At 56.1% G+C, this 19496-nt stretch overlaps 1 protein-coding gene across 1 annotated transcript; it reads right to left on the reverse strand.

Moving 5' to 3' along the window:
* Positions 1-267: 267 nt before the first annotated feature.
* LOC142014987 (RING finger protein 112-like) lies at positions 268-18074 on the reverse strand. Its single transcript, XM_074998324.1, has 13 exons — positions 18020-18074; positions 15129-15341; positions 14676-14813; positions 14223-14327; positions 13964-14014; positions 9706-9762; positions 9309-9395; positions 9056-9179; positions 8567-8697; positions 8154-8207; positions 7645-7740; positions 3768-7482; positions 268-962 (listed from the first exon to the last, which is right to left on the reverse strand). The coding sequence occupies exons 2-12, from the start codon at positions 15327-15329 to the stop codon at positions 6844-6846; spliced, it is 1683 nt and encodes a 560-aa protein (XP_074854425.1). The 5' UTR covers positions 15330-15341; positions 18020-18074; the 3' UTR covers positions 268-962; positions 3768-6843.
* Positions 18075-19496: the final 1422 nt, after the last annotated feature.

Below are 19496 nucleotides of genomic sequence, written 5' to 3' on the forward strand. Positions count from 1 at the left end.
ACCATCCGAGTTTTTAACTGCTAGAGCACAGGGCTCCTTCGCAGCAGGCAGCCTGGGCCAGGCTGATGGATGCCCCAAGGTCCTAAACACCCAAGTCTTTTACTGCTAGAGCAGGGAGCTCCTAGCACTCTCACCTATGGCCAGGCTGTGGTAACCAAATGGTTAAAGTTCTTTTTATTGTGCTGGCTGTGTTGTAGTGACAGAGAGTAACAGTAGTCAGGCTTAGATCTTAACTAGTTACAAGTTTATTAAGCTACAGTTATAAGCGTGCGGTTACAAAAGGCTATTGTCTGCTTCTTTATGCTAGCAGAGTACAGGTGTTAACAGGTTACATTACAATTCAATACCACGATGTCTTAATGCAACAACATCTATCTATAGAGCTCTAATTCTTTAACTGTACGCACCAAAAGGAGACCTTAATGTGGGTACATCTTACCATCCTTAATATGGGTACATCTTACCCTCCTTGCGTCTCTCGATACCAGCGTAGCCAAGCCAGGATTGGTCACTCAATTCCGCGGAAAGACGAATACGAGGGTGGGCATCCCCAGTTGCGGACCTCGGGAGGCAATCACCTGACCCGACCAGCAGGTAGTTGGTGAAGATGCACTCAGAGTCAGAGTGCTGCTGGGCCCATCTTTATACCCCCTGGGTCACGTATCCTCTTTCTTATCTATGGTGCCAGATCGTACTGGTCTGTCTTTTGTGATGCCAGTTTTTACAAGGGCAATTCTTACTTAATTTGCACTTGTAAGACAGGAGATAAAGAATTTGGGAGTACAGGACACTCTTGTACAAGGGCGGAGATTTCTCTTCTGGGATGGCTGTGTGGGCGCATCAAATCCATCAATGCCAGCTGGGGTAATTTCCTGAGGCCCCCGTATTGACAGTTGGCCTGTCAGCCTTTTATCTGTACTTCCTGTTTTTCAGGGTTACGATGAGCCAGCACATCTGGGCCTCTGTGGGAGACAACAAAGACTGTGCTGTCAGCAGCTGTTCAGTACCCTGTGTGCTTGAGGCACCTTAGAGGGGAGGCAAAAGCTCATCTGTAGTGGGGAGATTTTGTCTGGCTACATCAGCTCACTCCCTCTTTGCTAAGACACGGTCCTGCACACAGCCATGAGAGCTCTACTTTGCAAGCACCACAGATGTCCTCAAGGCAGAGACTAAAGACCAAGCCAAACCTATTGCTCACTATGTCAGCCCTCAAAGTCAGCTGAGCTGCTCCGCTAGGGTTACCATATTTGACCTTTCAAAAAAGAGGACACCCCTGAGAGGGAGTGTATCTCTACCGGTACGAACCAACTCATGTTGTGTTAATGCACTCGATAGAACACACTAATGCAACGTGAGTTTAGAGATACTGGTAGAGGCACACTCCCTCTCAGGAGTGTCCTTTGTTTTTATAGGGCAACCCGAACCCTGACTGTGCTGTGCCTTCTACCTGCTTGCGTGCTAGGGGCTTAAACGGTTCATTTGGCCTTGTATGTAACACATCTCTTCTGTTCAGAATACTGCTTCAAATAATTGTTCATCAGTTAACCTTTGTTTTACACTGTATCTTCTCCAAAGACTACCTGCGTTCCTTCTCCCAAAAACACCTACTGCAGGTGCTGGGCTCCCCGCTCCCCCACTCACTGGGGAAGAGGCAGAAGTCTGTCAGCAAAAGTGCCAAGTTCTGTCGAGTAACTGTCAACAGAATGCATTTTATGCGTGGATGCTCCAGGGGTTTTGTCGACAAAAGTCTATAGTGTAGACATAGCCGCAGAGCCTGTTTCAAAATAGAACCATTGGACACACTGTGGCTTATTTCAAAGTAGGCTTTATTCTCTGTCTTACCAGCGCTTGTTTAGAAATAGGTGCTATTTCTCCTGTGATGAGGTTTACCAATTTCAAAATCAGACAACCACTATTTCAATTTTATTTCAAAATAGCAGGTGTGTCATTTAGATGCTAGGATGGTTATTTTGAAATAACTTTGCTTTGGAGACCTACGCTCAGATGTTATGGAGTGCACAGGAATACTGCTTTCACTGTGGTCAAACCTAGTCAAGAGGCTCCGAAAGCAGGCTTTGAGATGGCCAAAAGCATGTTCTAGCACCATTCTGCACTTGCTCAGCCTAGAGTCGAACAGTTCCTTACTGGTGTCCAAGCTGCCTATACATGGCTTCATGAGCCACGGCATCCAGGGGTATGCTCAGAGCCCTCCTCTAACACCCACCCTACACACCAGCTGGGGCTGCAAGACCTTGTAACACACACCAACACCACACAGCCTGATCCACCTCTCCCTGAGCCACTCACGCACTGCACAGCCTGACCTGGGCCCTCTTGCACCCACTGGTCCCCACTCCTCTCGCAGGGCCATGAGACAACCCAGGAGTCCAGGGGCACAGCCAACTGGGGGGAGAGCTGGCTATCCCTTTATGGGCTCCCGCCACCTGGGCTTTTGGTGCAGCGAGTGTACCTGGTGGCTGGACTCAGGACCCAGGTGTCTGGGAGAGGGGGCTGGATTTGCCCCTCGCCCCCCCAGCAGGTGGCGGTGCAGGCGTGGGGCCACTTGGAGCTGGGTGGGTGGGAAGCATCCTGCAGCACCCAGCAAGCGGCCTTTCCAGCCCAGCTTTGTCTGCAGCCCCTGGCGGGAGGGCCAAGCAGAGCCAGGCGAGGTGCTGGCCAGCGGAGCCCAGCGATGGCTGCAGTGGGGCTGGCGCAGGTAGAGGCAGCAGGGCCGGGCTGCAGCCTTAACTGTTAGCTAATGCAGGGATTCCCCCTCCTCTCTGCAGCTGGGCCTCAGGTCCCAGGAGGAACATGGACACTGTCTGCATGTGTGAAGATCCCAGCAGAGAAACAAGGTCCCACATCCCACATGGGTATCCATGACCAGGACACAGTCCATCGCCTGGGTAGACTCGGCCAGAGACCAGACCTGGCTGCACACCTGGGGCGTCCCATGGACTGGCGTCCTCACTGCTGTGTCGAGTGCAGCAAGAGCTTCGACAACCCGTCCACACCGACCCAGCACCAGCACACACACCAGGGAGCAGCAGCATCGCTGTGCTGAATGCGGCCTGGGCTTTGCAGAGAGCTCAAAGCTGAGAGCCCATCAACATGCATGCACTGGGCAGAAGCCCCGCTGTCCGGCCAACCCCTGCAGGAGTCCCACCAACGACAACACCGTGACCTGGAATTGGCGCGTGCGAACACGGAGGAAGCTACGTGACAGCACCGAGTGCGGCAAGAGCTTTACAGACAGTGCAAGGCTGGAAATCCACCAGCGCAGACGCACCGGGGAGCGGACGTTCCACCGTGCCAACTGCGGCAAGGACTTGGTCCAGATCGCACCCCTGCAAGCTCACCAGCACACACACACCGGGGAGCGGCTGCACCACTGTGCTGAGCGTGACAAAGCGTACATCACCTCAGGCACACTGGCACTGTCTGTGGCAAGGGATTTGCACAGCCAGCCAGCCTGAGAACTCACAGCTCCTGCACACCAGGGAACGGCCGCACCGCTACTCCGAATGCAGCAAGAGTTTTCCATGTAGAGCGAGCCTGAGACAGCACCGGTGCACGCACTGTGGGAAGCGAACACGTCCCTGCCCTGACTGTCGCAAGAGCTTTGCGCATAGACCCAGCTTGAAAGCACATTAACGCACACGCACTGGGGAGTGGCTGCACCGCTGGGCTGCCTGCGGGACGGGATTTGCACTGAAAACAGGCCTGAGAACGCACCAGCGCCGGCACACCGGGGAACGGCCACTCACCTGCTCTGAGTGCGGCAAGAGCTCTACAGGCAGCTCAAAGCGGCGAATCCACCAGCGCACGCACACGGGGAGCGGCCGTTCCACTGCACCGCCTGTGGCAAAGACTCTGCACGGACCTCGCCTCTGAGACTGCACCGGCGCACTCTCACCGGGCAACCCCGTTACGCTTAAATGAAGCACACGAGATCCTTTATAGGGGAGAAGGCAGGACGCCACATTGATGGAGATGATAACAGTCGCATGTGCTTTCAGCCACAGCCACACACAGTCCTGCCAAACGATGTTATAGTTACCCGACCAGAGCCTGGCTCAATCCAGTGGCCAGCTGGACTGATCACAGAGGGGAGCAGGGCCTTGTCCATCGCGATCGGATGCTCTCCTGGAGTGGGTGGCAAAACGAACCCAAAGTCCCATGGCAAAGCACCTGCTTTTATAACCCTTCCCTCCGTTGAGGTTTGCTGTGCCAGTCTGTGACTGGTGTGTTCTCTTTTCATACCAATCGTTCTCATAACATCTGCAAAAGGGGCGCCCTGTAATCAATAAACATCTCTGAAAGGCTCATCCTGTAATCGATTGCCCTTAGGGGTGCCTGCTCCATGCTTTGGAGTCGTCAATCTGCCAGTCTAATCACTTCCCGACCGGGGTACGCACTGATGGTCCTTCTCCGATGCCGTGAAGTCTGTCTTCACCCACGCTTTGCCCCTCCTTCCTTGGCCATCTGGCTCTGGGAATAACCTTCACACCTGTATCTCCACACAGACATTCCACTTTCACACATAAACAACTCTTACAAGGACTCCCAGAGAAAAGCAAAGCAAAGGCGTTGTAAATCAAACAATTAAGTCCTCAGCCTTCAACATCGTCCTGTAATCTCATTAACATAGACCCCATACCAAACTGTCTCTTACTTACTAAATTCACTAAACTCTAACACAGGAGGTATATATCCAGTTAAAGATCTTAATCAATAGAATCAATGTGTTACCTGTGTTAAGAGGTTACCTTACACAGCTACCTTTTTAAATTTAAAATTCAAAGTTTAAAACAGCCTAAAAGAGTATAAAACTTTCAACCCCAACAGTTTCCCCAGGAGGTCCTCGTTCACCAGGCTCCCAGCTTCATGTCAGCCCCACTCCAATGCTCATGGGAGAAGTGTGGGGTCCCACACAGCTGGGCCAGAGCCTACCACCCTCAGAGCAATGGGCTGGCGGAGAGATTCAGTGGGACTCTAAAGCAGGTGCTGAAATCTTTTATGAATCAGCTCCTGCAAGACTGGGAGAAGGATTTACCCCACCTGTGTGTGCATCTACAGAGGTGCCCCAGGAATCCACAGGGTTCTCCTCGTTCAAGTCACTGGAGGGGAGGAGAGTGAGGGGCCCCTGGACTTGATAAAGATGGGTGGGGCAGAAAGGTCTCCCCGATGGAGAGTGGATGGTGGATTAGGTATTGGCCTCCAGGAAAAGCTCACCAAGCTCATGGGCCTGCCCTAGGCAGGGCTCAGAGGAGGTAGATCTGGTATGACGACACTACCTGGGCCTGGGCCTGGGCCTATGCCAATGGGGAACAGGTGATGATTCTCATCCCTGGGCAGAAGAACAAGCTGCAAGCGCCTTGGGACAGCTCCTTCAAGGTGGTAAAGCTGCTGAACAAGCTGAACTAAGCAGTGGAACTGCCCAGCGGGGCTCTCAGCCCCCAGGGAACCACGGCGATATGATAAAGCTGCACTGGGACAGGGAGAATGTGGAACTGGCCATCTGTGAGCAATGGGAGGGGCAGGGAGAAGATCCCTTGGCGGGTCAGTTCCCTGAGACAGGAGCTAACTTCTTGTGGTATCTCTTCCCTCTGGGACCGGCTAAGCCCTGCCCAGCAGACAGAGACCGGAGAGGTGCTGCACCCTCCCCCGCAGCTGTTCTTTGACTGGCCTGGGCTCACTAACCCGGCCATCTATAGGCAAACAGAGACCAGCGCCTGCCCTGCTGTGGGTTGCCGGGGCTGGAGGCACAGTGGGGGGCAGCCAGGGACCAGGGGGAATTAACCTCCCCTAGACCAGCAAAATCCATCACTGGGGACCACTGATGTTCCAAGAGTGCTTACCAGGGAGGTGCTACTTGTACCTTGGGAACAAAGCTACTCCCGGGGGCGGGGGCAGGAATGCCTGTCTGCGGTGTGAGCACCAGGTCAGTTCTCACCCCATGTATTTGGATGGGGCTTCGCTGTGTCAACTGACCTTCCTCCCCTGACCCGGCTGCACCAAATGAAAGGAGCCAACACCACATTGCTGTCCTGTTCACAACACACCTGTTAATGCATCCCAGAATCATGTTTGCTTTTTTTGCAACAGCATCACACTGTTGACTCATATTTAACTTGTGGTCCACTGTGACTCCTAGATCCCTTTCAGCCATACTCCCTCCTAGACAGTCGCTTCCCATTCTGTATGTGTGAAACTGATTGTTCCTTCCCAAGTGGAGCACTTTACATTTGTCTTTATGAAACTTCATCCTGTTTATCTCAGATCATTTCTCCAATTTGTCCAGATCATTTTGAATTTTGACCCTATTCTCCAAAGCAGTTGCAACCCCTCCCAGCTTGGTATCATCTGCAAACATAATAAGCGTACTGTCTATGCCAATATCTATATCGTTGATAAAGATATTGAACAGAACTGGTCCCAAAACAGACCCCTGTGGATCCCCACTTGTTACACCTTTCCAGCAGGATTGAGAACCATTAATAACTGCTCTGAGAACGGTTGAAAAGAATATCATGCGAGACCATATCAAATACCTTACTAAAGTCTAGGTATACCACATCTACCACTTCTCCCTTACCCACAAGGCTTCTTATCCTGTCAAAGAAAGCTATCAGATTGGTTTGACATGATTTATTCTTTACAAATCCATGCTGGCTGAGGTCAAGGATGGGAAGCCGGCTGCAATTACAAGCTAGCCAAGGAGCTAGGGAGGGTGGGGCAGGGCCAGATGCACAATGGGGGGCAGCCAGGGACCAGTGGGAATTAACCTCCCCTAGTCCAGAAATACGACAACTGAGCCTGTCTGTCACCAGCAGTGAGTTCTTACCAGAAAACACCGTCTGGTTTGTGGAACACCTCCCTGCGTGCAGGGGCTGCTGGTGCTCGGGGCTGGGACAGACCCTTGCCCAGGGTGGAGGTGACCTTTCCTTCCCCCCATATATCCCACTTACCGCTGGGGCTCCTCCTCTGAACACCCTGACTCGCCTTCCCCTCCCTCCCTCTGCCACCGGGTGCTTGTGCCTGCTGTGTAGCAGGCATCGTCCCCCCTACTGCAGCCCCCACCAGGCCACCTGCAACTGCCCCACCCACACCCCCTATCACAGCACCTGTGGCTACTGTTTTTGCCACTACCCCAGCCAGAAGCAGAGCTGCCCCACCTCCCAGAGCAGCCCCCGCAATAGCTCCCCCGACAGCAACCCCCTTAGCGCACTTCCACATCTTCAGATCCTGCTTTCTGATCTTCTTGTCTTCGAAGCGTCTCTCGTAGGCTGACAGGAAATGGACTTTCTTCCTTTCCAGCTCCTCCTCCAGCTCCGACAGCGCGGCCTGGACCTGCTGCTCCTTCCCCTGCAGCTGCCCCCGGCAGCGCTGCACCAGCTCCTGGCGCTTCCCCTCCAGGCGTCGCCGCATCTCCGCAGGCTCCACGCTCAGGCACGTCTCCATCTCCTGGTGGTCACGGTCCTGCCGGCAGAGGAGCAGATGGGACGGTAGGACAGGCAGGAGCGTTACCCAGCCACACCTGCAGCCCCCTCAGCCCCGACCCACAGCCCCTACTAGCCCAGCTGGGCCCCCCCAGCTCTGCCGGGGCCCCTCACTCCCGACCCGCAGCTCCTCTGTACTCACCAGTTGCTGCACAAATTCTTCATAGTCCTTCCTGGCAGCTGTTACAACTCTGCTGTTTTCCTTCCTCTGCCTCATCGCTGCCAGCGACTCGGCCATCTGTGGGGGAAGAGGGGTCAGGCTGGGGGGGATGGGACCTTCTCTGAGATGGAAATTCCCTGCCCCCACTCACCACCTCCCCCCGATTCCCCCAGGGCCCTGATCTCTCCTGTCACCTGCCCCAGCCCATCCCCCAACCCCCCACAGACTCAGGGCACCTCCCCCCACCCCAGCCAGGGGCACATCCCCGCTGCTCTACTGCAGGGAGCTGCTTCTCCGGCCAGGCTCCCTGGGGTCCCCTTGTGCCTCGGGGGAGGGGTGTCTGATCAGGGCATTGGGGGAGCTGTTGTGGTGCCCAACCACGGCACAGTGCGACCGGCCAATGGCAGGAGGAGCTGGGCTTGGGGTGCAGAGAACCGAACACCCCGAAATGAGGCCAGAAGGAGGCAGGCGGGGGAGGGGCGACCTGGTACCTTCATGGGGGAGGAGAAGTCGTAGCGTTTCGTCTTCAAGTCACGTGAGAAAACCTGTGGGGAGCAACGGCCGTGGGACAGGGACAGCTCAGCCAGCTTCTCGGGGAGCCCCCACCCCCCTCCCTGCAGCACAGCGCCCCCTGCCGGGCCCTGCCCCCTCCCTGCAGCACAGCAACCCCTGCTGGGCCCTGACCCGCCCTGCAGGACAGCGCCCCCTGCTGGGCCCTGCCCCTCCCTGCAGCACAGCGCCCCCTGCTCAGTCCCCAGGCCCTCCTGCACGGCAGCCCCTGTTGAGATGCCCACCCCACTCCTTGCACCTTAGAGACCCTTCCTGAGTCCCCCCCACCTCCTTGTGGCCCCCTTTGCTGTCTCCCATCCTGTCCCCTCCCGTTCAGCAGACCCCTCTCTCCCACCTTGATCTTGGCAGCCAGCTGAGCCCTGGTCAGCACCTGCCCGGCTCGGTCTCTCTGGACGTGTGTCCCTGCTGAGCCCACCACACTGGTGACGTAGTCACCCAGCCACTGCCGGAAATCCTCATCCGTGTCTGCAGGGGGGAAGGTCCCCGGCATCCGGGAGGGACCCGGCACCAGGACAGGGCACGAGTCACATGGGGGATGTGGGAGCTGGTTTGGGAACCAGGAACTGAGATGGCGTCTCTGGGCAGCAGCTGCTTCTGACCCCCCCAAACTGCCTGGGGGTAATGGGGGACATGGGGGAGGGGCTGGAGGAGTTGCAATGAGGGGGCTTTGAAAGCCTCAAATAGGACAACCAGCAGCAGTCCTTGGAATGGAGGGCGGGGGAGGCGGGAGCTGAGATCGGGGGCTGGGCTGGGCTGGGGTGAGCAGCAGGAGGGCTGGGGGAGCAGCGCAGGAGTTCGGGGGGGGGGCGTTGGGGTCTCTTACCAGCTAGTGTCCCTGACGTGCTCTTGGTGAACCCAGTGCCGGGGTGAGGCAGGACGTAGCACCGGGTGCCAGTCGCCTTCAGGGCTCCCAACACCCGGGGCTGCTCAGCAGAGCCCTCCAGTGTCTGCAGGGGTCAGAGGGACACTTGTGGCCGCCAGCAGGAACTCGGAGCTGCCAGGGGACTGTTCAGCTCCTTCTCAAACTGCAGTTTGCTGCTCCCATGAACACATCTGGCGCCCGCTCTGCTCATTACCTGTATGAGGGTTTTGATGTACTCCTGCCCCCCAGCCGCCCCGTAGGCTTCAAAGGTGTCCCCATCTCGCACCAACAGATCCAGGCGCTGCAACAGAGAGCACAGGGGAAGGGGCAACATGGAGGAGACCAGAGCTGGAGGCTGCCATCGAACTCAACACCGACACCGAGACCTGAGCATAGGGAGGGCATGGAGGCAGAGCAATGGGGGCAGGCACTGTCTGTTTGCTCTGGCCTTGTCCAGCACCTGGCAGTACAGGGCCCTGGTCAAGCAGGGAGGCCCTGAGGTGCTCTAGCAAAAGAGACAGTGAAGAGTTAGAATCCAATGGGGTGATGGGAACGGGGGGAGGCCCCAGCATTGTAACCCCACCTCAGTGTTGTGGGAAGCGAGTACTCACCTGAACTGGAGGCAGATCGCAGGTCTCTCCCACTTCCTCTGCAGTGTGGACAAACACCTGAGATGCAGAGAGAGAGAGTGAGCGTCAAAGAAACCATTTGCCATTTTGAGCAGAACATCCCCCCAGGAATAATTGAAGATGGCCAAGTGAGACAAGTGTTCCAGCATTAAATGAGTCAAAAAATACCAAAACGAATTAAAACCTAAATAGTATTAAGTGAAAAGTTGTCACTGAAGTGAAAGCTGAGAAAAGGAAGAAAGCAATCCGTTTCAGAAACAAGAACTGTGAACACCAGTAATCACAAATTTAAAAGCAGTAATTGAACTCAAAAACCAATAGGTCGTTGTAGGAGAGCAGTCATTGAAGACGTGGAAAGCCAGCAGTCTAATTCTGCAAGGCGATCATTTTAGTCTACAAAAAATAATAATAATAATAATCAGAAGCAGAAAATCAGTTACTGAAACCAGAAAAACAAGCTGCAGAGGGGTAGCCAGGTTGATCTGTTTCAGCAAAAGCTGCAAGTCCTCTAGTGGCACCTGAAAGATGAACACATTTATTTGGGCACCAGCTTTCATGCAAAAACAACCCACTTCATCAGATGCATGACAAAGTGGGATCCAACCCCTGAGAGCTCACACCAAAATCCATTTGTTAGTCTTTGGGTGCCACAGGGCTGCTCCTCTTTGTTGGTTGTGGAGAGAACCAGTGAAAGAAATCTGTCACTTAGCAGAATTAGCAAACTGAAGATTTATATAAAGAACTGCAACTATAGTCAAATCTAAAATCAATGTCTGAAAAATATCTTTGAAACTGAGATAAACCAAAAGTCACAGAGTGAAAGAAAGCAATGGACGTCAGAAAAACAGATACCAAAGTAAAAAAAACAAAAAGTCAAAGGTTGCATCTACACTATGTTCCCCTTTCAGAAGGGGAATGTAAATGTGGCCGATCAGAAATGCAAATGAGGGGCTGTTTTAAAAATCTCAAGCCTCATTTGCATACTCTCACGTGATCTCATTTCCACAAGAGACTGCTTTTGAAAAAACCAGATGTGTATACGGGGCTCATTCAAAAGGAATCCCCGTTTTCAAAAGCACCTTTCTTCCCGATTTTTTTTCAGGAAGAAGCGTAAAGCAGACATGGCTTTTGTGTCGAAAGTTTCTTCCTCTTCGCGAAAAGGCAGAACGACGTTGGCGGAAGTGCTGAGTTTTGTCAACAGACTGTCAACAAAACACATTGTGTGTGTAGGTGCTCCGCAAGTTTTCTTGACAAAACCCCAGTTTTGTTGACAAAACCCTCTAGCGAGATGTAGCCTGTAAGTGCTGGGGATGTGGATAAAGAGCTAGAAGCGAGGGATTTGGCTCAGCAGACTCTGGGACAGTGCCTAGCTTTTTCGTTTGTTTGGTTTGTTTTTTGTTTAGGAATACTGCAGCAAGCGGGGGGGTTAGGCTGGACATTAGGAAAAACTTCCCAACTCTCAGGGTGGTCAAACGCTGGACTAAATTGCCTACGGGGGCTGTGGAATCTCCATCACTGGAGATATTTAAGAGCAGGTTAGAGAGCTCAACAGAGCAGGGGGAGGGATCGCTTGCTCGTTTGAGCATCGGCCTACTAAACCCAGAGGGGTGAGCTCAGTCCTTGAGGAGGTCATTTAAGCTACATCTACACATGAAGCCTACATCGAAATAGGGTATTTCGATGAATAACGTCTACACGTCCTCCAGGGCTGGCAACGTCGACATTCAACATCGACGTTGCGCAGCACCACATCGAAATAGGCGCTGCGAGGGAACGTCTACAAGCCAAAGTAGCACACATCGAAATAAGGGTGCCAGGAACAGCTGCAGACAGGGTCACAGGGCGGACTCAACAGCAAGCCGCTCCCTTAAAGGGCCCCTCCCAGACACAGTTGCACTAAACAACACAAAATCCACAGAGCCGACAACTGGTTACAGACCCTGTGCATGCAGCATGGATCCCCAGCTGCCGCAGCAGCAGCCAGAAGCCCTGGGCTAAGGGCTGCTGCACACGGTGACCATAGAGACCCGCAGGGGCTGGAGAGAGAGTGTCTCTCAATCCCTCAGCTGATGGCCGCCATGGCGGACCCCGCTATTTCGATGTTGCAGGACACAGACTATCTACACGTGCCCTACTTCGACGTTCAATTTCGAAGTAGGGCGCTATTCCCACCCCCTCATGGGGTTAGCGGCTTCGACGTCTCGCCGCCTAACATCGATTTCAACTTCGAAATAGCGCCCAACACGTGTAGCCGTGACGGGCGCTATTTCAAAGTTAGTGCCGCTACTTCGAAGTAGCCGGCACGTGTAGACAAGGCTTTAGAGACTGGGGCAAAAATAGGTACACATCTCTCAGGGATGGTCTAGACACTGCTTGGTCAGCGGTGACAGCAGGGGACTGGCCTTGACCTTGCAAGGTCCCTTCCAGTTCTAATAATCTTTGATTCTGTGTGTCACTGTGTCGATTTATGTGCAGCTACTGTTCTTAAAAAGACTTTCTATCTCAGACTCCATGCTTGGGAGAGGGGAAGAAGTGCCTGTACAGGTACCAAGCAGGTGGGGTGAGATTGTCCCAGGTTACTTGGTGGGGGCTTGAGCCAGTGTGGTTGCATTACTGACAGAATCCCCTAGGAACTGAACCTGGCCCTTCTTGTGGGCATCTGCCATAAATAGAAGGGTTACACTGACACCAATAAGTGAAGCCCCAGAAACACTGGAACTTTGTGATGAATAAGCAGAGAAGCGATGAGGAGCAGACCAACCTCCATGTCAATATTACAATCTACCAATCAAAGAAGGAAACCCAATACATGAAATATATAATCTGAGAACTAAAGTCACAGTATGGACAACCACGGGCCAAAACAGACAAATGAGAACTGAGAACCAAAGGCAGAAAGTTGAAGACCGGAACCTGGGAAGGGTGTGGAGACACAAAAAACATTCAGAGGGATACCCAAGAAACGTTCGGCTGTTCTTTGAAAGTGGAAATCTGCATGAAAACATTCTGATTTTCTTGTGTTGTATTTTCCATTTTCTCCACTGTCACTCAAACAAGCTAATGGGGGACACTAAACAATTGACAGCTGACGGGAGAGAGTGGCTCACGAATAACCAGTAACTGGCATCTATCAATGACGTGACCAAGAGGAGTAAAAGACCTAATGCAGAATTTGATGATTTTTCTCTGTTGATGTTTCTATTGTGAGAACTTTTTCAGACCACAGCTGATCAATTCCCAAATTTCAGGGGTCGTGCTCAGCCTCTGGGGGAAGAACTGCCCTGCTTTGGGAGGGAATTGGAAAACCAATTGCCACTTAGATGTGGTCAGGAGCATCAGCAGCCAATGAGCCAACCAGCCTGGGAAAAGGGGTAATGGGATCTTCTGGGCACTGAGCAGGGACAGTCGGGGTCCACAGAGCCCCGGCATGGTGGGAGGGAAAGGGACCCACAGAACCCCCCAGTGTGGGAGTTGGGGAGTAGGGCACACAGAGGGAGGAAATCCCCTTATAGCACCAATCAAAGCCCTGGGCCACTGACTGTGCCATGCACTGCCACAAGGTTCCTGCCCCTCCTGGCGGCCTGAGTCCACAGGTGCATTTCAGGTCACTTGTGGGTGTTGCAGGAATGGGTTAAGATCAGAGGGACTGTTGGGGTGACAGCCTAGAGCCCTGGGCAAAGGTCCCTGTGTCCCAGGGCAGCCCATCCTGCGGAGGGGTGAGGGAGATGGCTCCAGGCACTGCTGTTCCTTCTGTTCCCCCCACGCTGGGCTGGGGAATGATAACACAAGCACCCGGAAGCTCTGTCCCAGTTCTGCCATCACCCTTCCCACACACTGAACACCTCTTTGGCGGCTCTAACCCAGAGCCCAGGGATCCCAGAACATCCAACAGCCCCAGGGCCGAGAAGACTGAACCCTGCCATGCCAAGTGGACCACAGAAATCTCCTGTCCGACGGAGCCGCAGCCCAGCCGGCGCTCCCTGCGATAGCCCAGCGCCGAGAGCTAATGGGGCGAAGGAGAAGTAGCAGCCTGAGCATGAAACTTACTGATCCGTATTACCGTTCATCTGCACCCGAGGCCTGGACCGGGGGAAGCCTCAGGGCCTTTCTAACTGCAAACCCTCCAGACAGCCAGTCCTCCCCCAGTCCTCACTCTGCCCGGACCCTGAGGTCCCACCAGCAGGTACGTGGAGTCCAGGTGAGTGTCAGTAGAGTTGTGTGTATCCCCTGCCTCACCCACCTCCAGGTAATCCTTCTCCGTCTGCTTAAATGTGTTGGATATGTTAAAGATCTAGGAAATGATCAGAAGACATGTGAGCAAACCCCCAGCTGAGCTCCAACCACCACTGCCCACAGCACAGCGCCCCCTGCTGGGCCCTGCCCCTCCCCCTCCCCGCAGCACAGCGCCCCCTGCTGGGCCCTGCCCCTCCCCCTCCCTGCAGCACAGCGCCCCCTTCTAAACCCTCCTGCCCTCCCTGCCCACAAGCACGGTGCCCCACCCAGTAGGAGCTGAGCAATATGCTGAACAGCGAGAGCTTGATGCCGGTCTCCGTCTTGCGCTGCAGGTCCAGGCAGCCCTCGGTGTCCACCAGGAACACGGCCACCTGCAGGGACAGACACACGGACAGATCCACCTAACAGCAGCCCCATTCCCAGCCCTGGCAGTGCTGCTGCCTGGTCCCCTGGGGGCTGCCCTGAGCGTGCTGGCTGGAGACGGGACCTGGGGGAGCAGGATCACGGTATGAGCAGCCCCTCCCCAGCGTGGCTGTAGGGAGCCCCAGGGCCCAAACTATCAGGCTCCCCCATTCGTCTCCCCACTACTCCCCTCTCTCCTGCCCCACTTCTCCCACAGGCCCCTTCCCCCAGCCCCCAATTCCCTCCCCTGCCCCCGTAGGATCCTCCCTCCTCATTCCCTTCTCCTTCCCCACTGGGGCAGCCCCCACCCTACTTACCCTCCTCCCCTGGGCCCAGACCCAGAAGGGCTGGTTCCACATCCACACCCCCTTGGTCACGCTGGCCATTCCAGAGCGACACTCAAACCCGCTCAGCACTTCGTTCCTGTTGCTCATCCAGGCAGTGTCTGTCGAAGGCTGCAGGGGGCAAGCAGGGACCGGGGTTTAGATCTGGGGGCCTTATGGGGAAGGGGAGGGAGGGGGATGGGTCGATGGAGATGGGGTGGAGTGTGGCAGGGGGCTGCACTTGCTTTGGCCAGTGGCTGTTTCAGGGGGAGGGGGCCTTGGCTGAGGAGAGGGGATCATGCTGGAGCTAGTGTAGCCTGAAATGGAGGGGTGGGGCTCTTGCGGAGTGTGTGGGGTTTGTGGTTCAGTGGTGGAGCCCTGGCTGCAGTGGGTGGGGTCTGTGGTTCACTGGATGGCGTCTTATCTGAGCCCCCTCTCCCTACTCACCGCGTTCTGGAGCTGACGCATCAGGCAGTTCAGCAGGAAGGATTTTCCCCGGCGCTGCTCCCCGATGACGGACACCAGGCACACGGGGGCGTCCCTCACCCCACCCTGCTCCAGGCAGCGGCTCAGGGTCTCCTCGTCCAGGGTCAGGTTCCCTCCCTCGTCCAGACGCACCAGCTGCACTGGGTGCCCCGGCTCTGCCATAGCCTCGAGCACCTGCTGCAGGGAGAGGACTGGGTCAGAGCTGGAGCCCACCCTGAGCCCGTCTCTCCCCAGATCACAGCCCTGTTCCCCATCCCCATCCCTGGGCCAGCTCGCCCTGCCCAGAGCCCAGCGAGTGTCCGGCCCCTTTGCTCTGCTCTGCTCTGCTCTCACTGGTGTCACTGGCTCCATCTCTTCCCTGGGAGCCGCCCTCGTTTTCTCCACCAGCGCTCTCCTCCGCATGGCGGGGCCGTCCTGTCCCTGGAGCAGGGGGCCCTGCACCCGGGGCGCTGGGACCCCAGTCGGAGACTCCACAGCAGTGAGCCAAGAGGCAGCCCTGGCAGGAGTTGTGACCACACACAAGGGGGATGGGGTCACCCCAGGGATCCAGGCAGATGGAAAGGGGATGACCCCCGGAGCGGCTCCATCTCCCTGGAGCTCATTGGGACGTGGCCCACGCTTGGAACCTGGCACCCAGAGCAGAAGGGGTCTGATGGTCAGTGGCTAATTGGTAGCTCAGACAGCGTCCTCCTCACAGCAGGAGTCTGGGCACAGGCGGGGAAGACATGGCAGTACTGCTGGAACCCACCTGTGACTCAGTTTACCTGCCCATGTTGTGTCTCTGTCCCCTGGGTGGCACCAGAGCGAGAAAACAGATCGCAAGTGGCCATGACAGCGACTGGCTGATTCTGAGGTCAGGAGGACCAAGGCCGAGCTCCTGGGTAACAGGCCGGAGAACTGTCCCCAGTTAACTCCTGTGAGAACCGAAGGCAGATCTCCTGCCAACACAGCCCAGCTCGAGGGAGGCAGCACCGTGCTCCAGGGTGCGCTGCTCCCGGGGACAATTCCCTCCCTGGGAAACAGGGACGTCTGCTTTATAAATCTTTCATCCTTGTGTAGAAACTGCTCACGTGGGAGCAACTCATCCCTGGAGCGTCCCTTTGGGGCTCTGAATGGGACGAGCTCCAGGAGTCTAACTCTGCTCCAGGCCACTTCTTACCATTGAGCCGTTTGCGTGGCTCCTCCCTGAGCCCTCTGGGCTGTATCCCCAGCCCTCCAGAACTGAGGACACTGGAACAGAACCAGGGCCCCGGCCCACGACCCCAGAGGGGCTGAACCCTGAGCTGCACTAGTCCATCTGCTCCCACTCGCCATCCCCTGCTTGCACAGCCTTGCGCTCTCGGCCCAGCACCGCACAGGGGGCTGGTGTCCAGCTGGTTATCTCCCCTGGCCCCAACACTGTCCGTGTCCCAGCACCGCTGGAGAGACGCCCCCACCCCCAGCCTGACTCTGTCCGAGACTCTCTGGCCGTATCACAGTGTGAGCTGTTGGCCTGTGCCCATCTGACCCTAGTGCTGGTTTCCCACTCTGCAGCCCCACAGAGACCAAGGCCACGGGTGGAGAAACCCAGGCAGAGAACAGGAAACGAACACGCCTTGCCCTACCGGCCCTCCCCCGGCCCTGCGCTCCTATCCCTGTGCGCCAAAGTCTCTTTTTCAGCTGGAGATTCCCCGACGTCCCAGGCTGGGGTCCCTCGCAGCCCCCAACACCTCCAAAGGGGAACCTGGTCCCTCTGTACCTGTGGAACCTGCAGGGACATCTCCTGAGGGAGAGTTTTCAGCCCAAGTGGACATTTTTCCCTTACAAAAAAGGGGCATTTTCTTTCCCTCCATCTCTGCAGACAATCAATCAGGGTGTCACTGCCCGAAGAGCTGCCATATTCGCAGGGCGGTTGGGGCTTCCCTGCAGTCCCCAGCTGCCGGAGGCAGGGGATTGCTATACTGGGTTACACCAAACTGGGCCCCCACATGTCTGTGCCTGCAGGAGCAGCACCTGGAGTGGGGCTGGGGAGCTGGAAAGGGGTCCCTAAAAATGTATATAGACCACCCGGCTTTGGGGAGGGATATCTGAGGGTCCGACTCCCCTCCTGCTTGTTATCTCTGCATGTCAGTGCCCTGATCGAGGCTGACGCAAGACAAAGCCCAGATGTAGCTGCTTGTCCTGGGCAGAGTCTGGCAGTATTTCAATCCCACCTGGAGCCCAGAGCAGTGACACTGGGGCAGATGAGCGGCTCTCTGTGTATGTTGGCCAGACAGAGGGCAAGGTCCAAACTGCCCCTGCCTGGCTGGCAGCCCCCACCCAGCTGCTGGGAATTCTCCCGCGGAGAGCCGTGTCCTCTCTGGGCCTGGGCAGGGCCTGGCAGAGCTCAGGGAGGGTGAGAGAGGGGAAGGGACTGGGAGAGGCACCAACCTGCACCCCAGCGGGGAATCGCCCAGGGGATGAAGCCGCCCCGTGGGGGAACAGATGGCAGGGACCGTCCTGTGCTGGGGGGGGAAGCAGATGGGAGGGTGAGTCTGGCCCTGGGGCAGACGGGAATAGGTTGAGGGGGCCGATCCTGCCCGGGAAAAGTGAGGAGTTCCATCCTCGGGGCGCAATGAACACGGAGCCAGGGCTCACGCAACTTCTCACATTCACAACGGAGGTGGAAAACACACACACACACTCTCTCTCTCTCTCTCTCTCTCTCTCTCACACACACACACAGACACTCACACACTCTCTCTCTCTCTCTCACACACACACACACAGACACACACTCTCACACTCTCTCTCTTGCACAAATCTCTCTCTCTCACACACACACACCTCCCCCCCTTACCTGGACATACCTTCTCTCACACACACACACTTACGCGGCCAAATCTTCTCTCCTCGGTGCTGGCAAAGCTGCTGAGAAACAAAAGTGAAACTCCCTGAGTCTCCCTGGCGCTGCTAATCGCAGCGGAAGGGAGGGAATGTGGAAGTGGGCAGGGCGGCCCTGCAGTCACATTGGCAGTGCGGGGGAGGCAGGGCGGGCTGTGTGTGCGTGCGGGCGGGGGGGGCACAGACCGGGACCGGGGGCGGGGGCAGGCTGGGGAAGCCGTTGCCAGAGCCTGGAGGATGCAGAACTAGAGAGACGGGGAGCAGAGTTGGAGTGTGGCTGACGGAAGGGAGAAGGGGAGAGACGCTGCCTGGGTGGGACCCTGCAACAGGCAGCCTGGGGAACTCAGCGGGGTCCCCCTGGGGTGCAGCGACACCCCCCCTCCGCTGATCAGGGCTGCCTGTGTCTGCAGCAATGGGCTGGGCTCTGGCGGTGCCACTGGCGGGGGGAGGGGAGGCTCAATGGCAATGGAACTAGGCGCCCAGTCGTGCCCGGCGCTGCACAGACACCTCACAGGAGACAATCCGGTGCCACCGAGCTCCCAGTGCACAGACAAGTTTTATCTTCCCATGGGGAAACTGAGGCCCAGCGTGATGCTGTGACCTTTACGCTCACATGAGGTGTGTGTGGCAACGGCAGAGAGAGAACCCAGGAGTCCTGGTGCCCAGCCCTGCGCCTCAGTCACACGATCTGCTCAAGTCTCCAGCATTTCACCATCACAGTTCCCCTTCTGTGGGGGGTCTCACCCTGGAGCACTGGAGATTTTCCTTCCTGAGGAGAATTCACATCCGCCCCCCGCCCACGCCCCAGAGCAGTGTGTGCTGGGAGCCAGGACTCCTGGGTTCTGTTATTGGCTCTGGATGGCTTGGAATCGCCTCTGGAATAATGACTTGTGGGGGCCAGGGAATGGGACATGAGGCTGTAATTGGGTTCGGGGTCCCCCAGCTCTGCACCCCAACCGCAGCCAGGAGTGACTCTCACTCAGCAGGTAGAACAGGGAGTTTATTAGTCGACCGTGGTACAGAGGTGTCACTACAGACGGCAGAGACGGTCATTCCAACCCATCCTGGGGAGAGGATCCCGAGGGGTGCCCCAGCTGGGATGTAGCTTCCGCCGAGCTTCCAACTGCCTGCGCCTCTGATTCAAACCCAGCCCGGCTCCTCTGTGCTCTTTGCTCAGGGACAGAGGGATGGGCCCCTAGTCCAGACAGGCTTAACTCATGAGGACTGAAGAACAGAGAAAGTCCCTGCCAGGGCCCATCTTCCGGCTTTTCATATGTGGAGGGAAAATTCCATCTTCTCCATAGGTGTTGGTTTAGCACCTGAACCAGTGGACCACTGTGGTGAGTTCCCATTCTTTGCAGTCCCAGGAAAGGGCAGAAGGAAATCCCACAGCATCACAAAAGGGCTGATTGCCACCTGGGCCCTTTCTCGGTCTATTGTCCTGGCTGGGGTGGAGCCCCTCCTCCC

The sequence above is a fragment of the Carettochelys insculpta genome, chromosome 6 (genome assembly GCF_033958435.1).
Source record: "Carettochelys insculpta isolate YL-2023 chromosome 6, ASM3395843v1, whole genome shotgun sequence".
NCBI lineage: Eukaryota > Metazoa > Chordata > Testudines > Carettochelyidae > Carettochelys > Carettochelys insculpta.

What these genes read in the sequence shown, in the direction of transcription:
- LOC142014987 (XM_074998324.1), bottom strand. Translation starts at nt 15,329, where the DNA reads ATGGCAGAGCCGGGGCACCCAGTGCAGCTGGTGCGTCTGGACGAGGGA. An exon ending in TCTGGGCCCAGGGGAGGAGG is followed by an intron (nt 14,328 to 14,675) that starts GTAAGTAGGGTG and finishes CTGTCCCTGCAG; the next exon opens with GTGGCCGTGTTCCTGGTGGA. An exon ending in TATTGCTCAGCTCCTACTGG is followed by an intron (nt 14,015 to 14,222) that starts GTGGGGCACCGT and finishes ATCATTTCCTAG; the next exon opens with ATCTTTAACATATCCAACAC.